This window comes from Centropristis striata, chromosome 21 (assembly GCF_030273125.1).
Source record: "Centropristis striata isolate RG_2023a ecotype Rhode Island chromosome 21, C.striata_1.0, whole genome shotgun sequence".
In the NCBI taxonomy this organism is placed as follows: domain Eukaryota; kingdom Metazoa; phylum Chordata; class Actinopteri; order Perciformes; family Serranidae; genus Centropristis; species Centropristis striata.
In genome coordinates this window covers 12,822,408-12,830,909 of record NC_081537.1, presented here as the reverse complement: position 1 = coordinate 12,830,909, position 8,502 = coordinate 12,822,408, and the positions used below count along the sequence as shown (strand labels likewise).

The 8,502-nt window shown below is 38.0% G+C and overlaps 1 protein-coding gene across 1 annotated transcript; it reads left to right on the top strand.

Moving 5' to 3' along the window:
• The first annotated feature begins 640 nt into the window (after window positions 1–640).
• LOC131959983 (chymotrypsin-like protease CTRL-1) lies at window positions 641–3,704 on the top strand. The gene is made up of 6 exons (XM_059325194.1): window positions 641–695; window positions 785–799; window positions 952–1,126; window positions 1,692–1,960; window positions 2,607–2,752; window positions 2,987–3,704. The coding sequence occupies exons 1-6, from the start codon at window positions 641–643 to the stop codon at window positions 3,359–3,361; spliced, it is 1,035 nt and encodes a 344-aa protein (XP_059181177.1). The 3' UTR covers window positions 3,362–3,704.
• Window positions 3,705–8,502: the final 4,798 nt, after the last annotated feature.

Genomic DNA, 8,502 nt, shown 5'->3' with positions numbered 1-8,502 from the left:
TCCTTTAAATCAGGACTGAAAACACTATTGTTTACTGAAGCGTACTCTTAACTTTAACACTTATCTGCTCTACTCTACTGCCCTTACTTTTTAACTACACAATGTTTGACTTGTGCTTTTTATTATTTTATCTCTTTTTTTATCCTGCTGTATCTTCCCTGTTTTAATTGACTGTTTTTACTGTTTTCAATTGTGTCTTGCTGTTTTTAATGTGTATGTAAAGCACTTTGAATTACCTTGTGTTGAATTGTGCTATACAAATAAACTTGCCTTGCCTTGCCTTGCCTATTAAACTTGTTTTAAGAAAGACAGAACAGAATGGCCAACCACAAAAGGTTGTTTTTATAGTCTCTCTAAATACTAGAGGATGACCTGTCAGTCATTCATGTATTATACCATTACCACTTAAAAAACTGATATACTGCTGTCCGATAAAAATAAACTTGAGATTGGAAACATTGGGGTAACAGCTAGCCTGGCTCTGTCAACAGAATCTTTCCTGAATGTCTTTCCAGACAACTATGGTGAGGTCAAGACTTTCAGCACATAGGTAGGGAGTGGTTACTCCATGTATCAGTGCACGTAAGTGGCTGAGCAGTGACATAAAAGCTTAAGAAGTTTGTTTTTGTGACAGTAAGCTATGGCAGCCTGGACTATGTGGATACTCCTGCTGTGTGCATTCCTCCCTGGGCCAGGTGAGCTTTTACAATGAGTTTATTCTCTATTTCAAAGCAGTTTATAATTAGATATAATCAGCTTTTTTTCCTCAATCTCCTTCTTACAGGGTCAAAGGCTGAGGGTAAGTCACATTTCAAATATTCCAGAAAAGCAATATTATAAAAATTAAGGCAGCGACAAATGGAAGCCTTTTTTTTTTTTTTTTTTTTTTACACGTGAATCACTACACTTTACCGTATATATACTGACACACAGTTGTCTATGCTCTGTCAGATTGTGGTATGGCACCACTGAACACACGGATAGGGGGTGGAGAGAATGCCACTGCTGGTTCATGGCCCTGGATGGTCAGTATGCATTACTTATTCTCTGGGACTCGTTCTCACATCTGTGGCGGGACCCTCATCAGTGACCAGTGGGTACTCACAGCAGCCCACTGCATAATGTCGTAAGTTAAACTCATAGAACCTGTATCTGTTGCCTTATCAAAGTCTTTAGCGGGCCGATTAGATCTTTATCACACCATTGACAAGGCATTTATCATCCCATAAAAACTTTCTCCCCTAGATTTTCCAACACTGGTAAATATTAAATTTAGTGGAAGAGGCAATGTTAGCTTACATTTGTGTCAAACTATTTTCAATGAACGGTTGCGGCCAACGCCACCCTTGGCCACTCTCTGGACGCGCCCCTGATCTAAGGGGCATGTTATTTGTGACTTTAAACATCAAAAACTTTCTTGAGAATCACTGACTCCGCCATTCCTACATACTCAAGTTTGCACACAATCTAGTTCCATTACAATTCTAGTTACAATCTAGTCCTATTTTGGGAAACTGGACTTGATGTAAAAAAGTTTGTATCTCAGGTCAATCTTTACATTAACAAATAAAAGAATAACTTGATGAGCCTCAGTTGTATTACATTTCTTTAGCTTTATGCAGTAATTTCCCACATCATTCAAACTTGCAAAACAATGCATTTTATCTTTATTTATTTATTCTTTTATCCAGAAACTCAACTAGTGCATGGACTCTCTACTTGGGAAGAGAGACGCAGTCCGGACCTAATGTTCATGAGGTGAACCGCACTGTGTCCCAGATCATCGTCCATTCTGACTATAACAAAGAGACGACCAACAACGACATTGCCCTAATGAAGCTCAGCAGCCCCGTCACTTTCACTGACTTCATCAGAACTGTCTGTCTGGCCAGTAACTCCAGCCAGTTTCACAACTCCACACCCTGCTGGTCCACTGGCTGGGGCGAAATTACAAAGGAGGGTGAGTCCAGGCATGCTCTTATGGTTTTGATTTTTGTTTTCATCCATTTCATGTTAAGCGCCTTTGAATATCTTAACTGTCTAAGCGCTATATACTGTAAATATAATTTTTATTAGTTGTAAGGCTGACCAAAAAAAATAGGCAGTACCTGCTCAACATCAACATGTTAGCATTGTGATTGGGAGCATGTTACCATACTGAAATTAGCATTCGGCTCTAAGCATTATAATACTTTGTACAGCTTCACAGAGCAGGGAGCATGGGAGTGCTGACTCTTATCCTTGTTACATTACTGCTAATCCTCTGCCCACACCCTTGTTTTTCTAACACATTTTTCATCATTTGATGCAGGGTGCACTGTCACAAATGAATGTTCATGGTGTAGGAACTATTGCATTGTCACAGGATTTGTTGCCACAATAGCGAAATGAGCTAAGTATAGCTGAATGTCATCTGTGTAACAATGAAATGAAATATCATGCTGTTGGATATAATGGTTCAAAGGGAGTAAGTTAAGAGAAGATAAATTGGTCATTTAATGGAGCTCAGTGGCACTACATACATGGACAAGACCTCAAAACGGTGCATGCAGAAAAAGAAGAAAATAAACAGTGCATCATCTAACTTTACATTATCTTTCCCACAGACAACTTGCCAGATTCTCACCCACTGCAGGAGGTTCAGAATCCCGTCATTGGAGAAAAGCAGTGCAGTTGCAACTACCGGCCAATAGGTGCAGATATCACTGACAAAATGATTTGTGCCGGAGAACCGAACAAAGGAGCGTGCCGGGTTAGCCTTTTTTTTTTAATTTTTATTTAAAGTTGCTGTTCTGACTTCTTTTGTTTACACTTCTAAATCTATCTATCTATCTATCTATCTATCTATCTATCTATCTATCTATCTATCTATCTATCTATCTGTCTGTCTGTCTGTCTGTCTGTCTGTCTGTCTGTCTATTTATCTATCTATCTATCTATCTGTCTATCCAGCTTTATAAATGCACTTTCATTATTTTCCTTTCAGGGGGACTCTGGGGGACCTTTACAATGCAAACAAAAGTCATCATGGATCCAGGCTGGTGTTACTAGTTTTGGAGTACCTTGTGCCCTGGCTGATTTCCCAGCAGTCTATGCCCGAGTGTCAGGGTTCCAGACTTGGATCATGGATCAAGTGGCGGGGGCGAATGTTAGCTTTGTGACTTTCACCTCCAGTGGTTCTGACCAAGATGACAGCTTCGTGTGTCGCAGAGCAGTCTCTGGAAACGTGACCACAGCAGCACCAAATATGAACATGACAGCAGCTCCAACCACAAACTCCACGGCATCGACTGTAGCAGCTGAGCTTACATTTGTTGGCATCCTAGTGACAGTGTTCCAGCAGCACATTGTTCCTCCATAGCACATCAATTTTGTGCTAACAACCTCTAAGTTTCTTCTGCTTTTGTAGTGTAAGGTATGCTTATAGTGGAGATTGGAAGGTGAAATATGGTGAATAATTACTTGCTAAAATACATGTACATTAAAATTGCACTAAGGTGATGAGCTTGAGTGCTCAAGCATTTATTAAATCACTGAATATGACCTGCAGATATTCAGACCTCTAAATGAAGGTGTGGTAAAATGTTCAGCATCATGCATTTCAGCACTGACTAAACAGAAATATATTTTTTGTGTGATAACCCTAATCTGCTTTCTTACTGGAAAAATAAACAGTTAAAAAAAAGAGGTCACATTAAAAGGACGGGGCAGTGATAAATGTTGCTTTCTTTGGTTTGAATGTAAGAACTTACAGTCACCATTTTTCTTACAAAAATTAAGTTATTACAGTTTTTCTCAGTCGCTTTGGTGCATTTCTCACATTGCTCTTTACATTTTCACAACAGTTAATGCATTTCACAAAACAATTAGTACAAACTGCAAAACCTAGTTGATAACCTGGTTAAGTGTGTCACTTGCTCCAGTAACTCCAGCCAGTTTCACAACTCCACACCCTGCTGGTCCACTGGCTGGGGCGAAATTACAAAGGAGGGTGAGTCCAGGCATGCTCTTATGGTTTTGATCTCAGTCGCTTTGGTGCATTTCTCACATCGCTCTTTACATTTTCACAACAGTTAATGCATTTCACAAAACAATTAGTACAAACTGCAAAACCTAGTTGATAACCTGGTTAAGTGTGTCACTTGCTCAAGTAACTCCAGCCAGTTTCACAACTCCACACCCTATCAACCTAGTTGATAACCTGGTTAAGTGTGTCACTTGCTCAAAATGGATAGTTCATTCCTCAAAAGCAAGTATTCATGTCAATGAAAGTGTCAGTGACATCAAGATGAAAAGTCCTGACACCATGTTTATGAACAAGAAAGTCAAATGTCTCTGTCATGTTTTCATTATGACAGTTTACTCTGTAAATGTTTTCCAATGCAAAAAAGTCCGATCTTGGTGACGCTACCTGAAAATGCTCAAGACAGCACTATATACTATTTACAGCCATTTGAAAACTACAGTAAAGTTACACATTACTGTATTTAGTGCCACGTTTGTTTTGCGATAACGCTGGACATTACAGTTTTTTACAACTGCTATGTTTGTCAGAACCTTTGAAACTTTTTCAAAACTGTTAACGCACATCACACCTGAAACACACAATTCCCCAGAACAGTTAATTTCATGCTCAAAATCACACAGTGTAACTAAACACAGACACACACTTCCAAAATACAATAATACACCAACACAGTTGACCAAATCTACCAAAACACTGACACACGTTGTCTTCCAACAGAAACATTTAGTCAGTCACAGCACCGTGTCATAAAAAACACTGACAACTGATGGAAGAACACAAACTCAATCACTTTGCATGTGTCAAATCTTTTTTTTTTCCTTTTTCTTTTATAATCAACAGATTATTGTATTGATCATACATGTAAATTAATGTTTGTGATGATGTTCTTCATTTTTCATTTGTTGGCCATGAATTGTGTTCCTTTTTTTGTAAAACACTCAGTACAGAAAGTGAACGAGCCATGTCAGAGCAGCTTTGCAGAATGTTTATGAAAGAAGAAGACAGTAAATGACAGGATTTGCAGCAAACACTTTACTGTATTGCAAATGAAAATGACTTAGAGTAGAGTAAAGAGGGGGAAAATCAGCATTTACAGTTTTTTTACAACCGCTATGACCTGTTTGTCAGAACGTTAAAAACTTTTTCAAAACTGTTAACGCACATCACACCTGATACACACACTTTTCCAAACAGTTAATTTCATGCTCAAAATCACACAGTGTAACTAAACACAGACACACACTTCCAAAATACAATAATACACTAACACGGTCCACCAAATCTACCAAAACACTGACACACGTTGTCTTCCAACAGAAACATTTAGTCAGATGTCAGTCAGTCACAGCACCGTGTCATGAAAAACACTGACAACTGATGGAAGAACACAAACTCAATCACTTTGCATGTGTCAAATCGACTTTTTTCCTTTTTCTTTTACAATCAACAGATTATTGTATTGATCATACATGTAAATTAACCCCCTGGAGTCTCCAAAAGCTCCAAAGAATGACTTCTTCATCATCCAGACTAGAAAACAAAGCAGCGTGGAGCCCTACTGTAAATTTACCTCTAAAGTTCTGGCTGTGAACTCCATGAGGCCAGTTTCAGTTTGATGATGATATACCAAGTAAAACTGGAGACAAGCTCAAATATATTTAGTATAAAATGATAGAACTGGATGGAACACTTATATGTTGTATTTGTGACCTTCGTTCACATTTGCAACATTTCTGTAAAATTCTTTAATGAGCATGATAGTGTTTTGAAAGTAAAAAAAGATTCAAAATCACATTTTATGCTGGACTGAAGGACTAAAAAAGACACAAAATGACTTACAAACACATGAAAAGACATGAAAATGATTCAAAAATTGACAAAATAGCACAAGACTCCATAGAGACAATGTTTGTGATGATGTTCTTCATTTTTCATTTGTTGGCCATGAATTTTGTCCCTTTTTTGTACAACACTCAGTACAGAAAGTGAACGAGCCATGTCAGAGCAGCTTTGCAGAATGTTTATGAAAGAAGAATACAGTAAATGACAGGATTTGCAGTAAACACTTTACTGTATTGCAAATGAAAATGACTTACAGTAGAGTAAAGAGCAAAAAAATCAGCTGTCATCTATTACTGTATTGTCAAATACACAAAAAGAAAAAGGAGCAGAAGTTGTGATCAATGTAATCTTCTATCCATTAGTTTTGAACATGAGGTTTTCTGTTTTGACAAACCGTGTGAAAGCAATTGAAAATTCACCAGTTAACATCTACCGTTTTGGTCTTGATTGAGCTAGTGTGTAAAAGGAGTTACAGTTTTTCACAACCGCTATGACCCGTTGTTCAATACTTTTACCGCTTTTTCAAAACTCTACACACAGTTACCACAACATCAGCCTGTGTGGACGAAACAATTAACACAATTCTGCTTCTTTTGACACAAAATACACACATTTTACACACTTAAAATTAGTTTTAACTCCTTTTACACACAAGCTCAATCAAGACCAAAACAGTAGATGTTAACTGGTGAATTTTCAATTGTTTTCACACAGTCTGTCAAAACAGAAAACCTCATGTTCAAAACTAATAGATTGAAGATTACATTGATCACAGCTTCTGCTCCTTTTTCTTTTTGTGTATTTGACAATACAGTAATGAATGACAGCTGATTTTTTTTTACCTCTTTACTCTACTGTAAGTCATTTTCATTTGCAATACAGTAAAGTGTTTACTGCAAATCCTGTCATTTACTGTGGGGCGGCTGTGGCTCAGTTGGTAGAGTTGGTTTCCTTGAGCAAGATATTGAACCCCAAATTGCTCCCGATGCTGTGTTCATCTGTGTGTGAATGAATTCCCAATGGTGGCAGGTGGCACCGTTTAGGGTAGCCTCTGCCACCAGTATGAATGTAAGGGTGAATGAGCGCAGTCTGTAGTGTAAAGCGCTTTGAGTGGTCGCAAGCGACTAGAAAAGCACTATATAAGTGCAGGTCCATTTACCATTTCTTCTTTATAAACATTCTGCAAAGCTGCTCTGACATGGCTCGTTCACTTTCTGTACTGAGTGTTGTACAAAAAAGGGACAAAATTCATGGCCAACAAATGAAAAATGAAGAACATCATCACAAACATTGTCTCTAACAAGTCTTGGGCTATTTTGTCCATTTTTAAATCATTTTCATGTCTTTGTAAGTCATTTTGTGTCTTTTTTAGTCCTTCAGTCCAACATACTGTAAAATGTGATTTTGAATCTTTTTTTACTTTCAAAACACTACCATGCTCAATAAAGAATTTTACAGTAAATGTTGGAAATGTGAACAAAGGTTGCAAATCTAACATATAAGAGGGTTCCATCCAGTTCTATCATTTTATACTAAATATATTTGAGCTTGTCTCCAGTTTTACTTGGTATATCATCATCAAACTGAAACTGGCCTCATGGAGTTTACAGCCAGAACTTTAGAGGTAAATTTACAGTAGGGCTCCACGCTGCTTTGTTTTCTAGTCTGGATGATGAAGAAGTCATGCTTTGGAGCTTTTGGAGACTCCAGAGGGTGAATTTACATGTATGATCAATACAATAATCTGTTGATTGTAAAAGAAAAAGGAAAAAAGTTGATTTGACACATGCAAAGTGATTGAGTTTGTGTTCTTCGATCAGTTGTCAGTGTTTTTTTATGACCCTGTGCTGTGACTGACCAAATGTTTGTGTTGAAGACAACTTGTGTCAGTGTTTTGGTAGATTTGGTGAATTGTGTTAGTGTATTATTGTATTTTGGAAGTTAGTGTCTGTGTTTAGTTACACTGGGTGATTTTGAGCATGAAATTAACTGTTTGGAAAAGTGTGTGTATCAGGTGTGATGTGCGTTAACAGTTTTGAAAAAGGTTTTAAGGTTCTGACAAACGGGTCATAGCGGTTGTGAAAAACTGTAAAACAAATTTTAATTGTGTAAAATGTGTGTATTTTGTGTCGAAAAGAAGAAGAATTGTGTTAATTGTATCGGCCACACAGGCTGATGTTGTGGTAACTGTGTGAAGAGTTTTGAAAAAGCGTTAAAAGTATTGAACAACGGGTCATAGCGGTTGTAAAAAACTGTAGCTGTCATTCATTACTGTATTGTCAAATACCCAAAAAGAAAAAGGAGCAGAAGAAATCACTGTAAAAGAGGAAGAAAAAAAAGCTAATCTGCTCATTCGTCAGCATTGGGCCACATATTTTCATTGACATCACACCTGATGTCTTCTCTTGGGAAGTATCTTTTTGCATGCCTTATCCAGCCCTGGCAGTTGTCGGCTGTGATGTCCTGGCATGCAGCAGCCATTGCATCCAGGAGGGACATTTGGTCATGTGGATGGTGATGGAAAACTCCTCTATTTGGGTTGAGGAAAGGGGAGTAAGGGGCAAGGAAAAGGGACATCATCCTGGGATGGGCATCAAACCAAGCAGTGACTGCATGTGCATGATGGAATGCCA

Excerpts from the sequence above, each read along its gene's own strand:
- LOC131959983 (XM_059325194.1), top strand. The coding sequence starts at position 641 with ATGGCAGCCTGGACTATGTGGATACTCCTGCTGTGTGCATTCCTCCCT. Across the intron at positions 1,961-2,606 it reads GGGCGAAATTACAAAGGAGG|ACAACTTGCCAGATTCTCAC; the intron begins GTGAGTCCAGGC and ends TCTTTCCCACAG. Across the intron at positions 2,753-2,986 it reads CGAACAAAGGAGCGTGCCGG|GGGGACTCTGGGGGACCTTT; the intron begins GTTAGCCTTTTT and ends TTTTCCTTTCAG.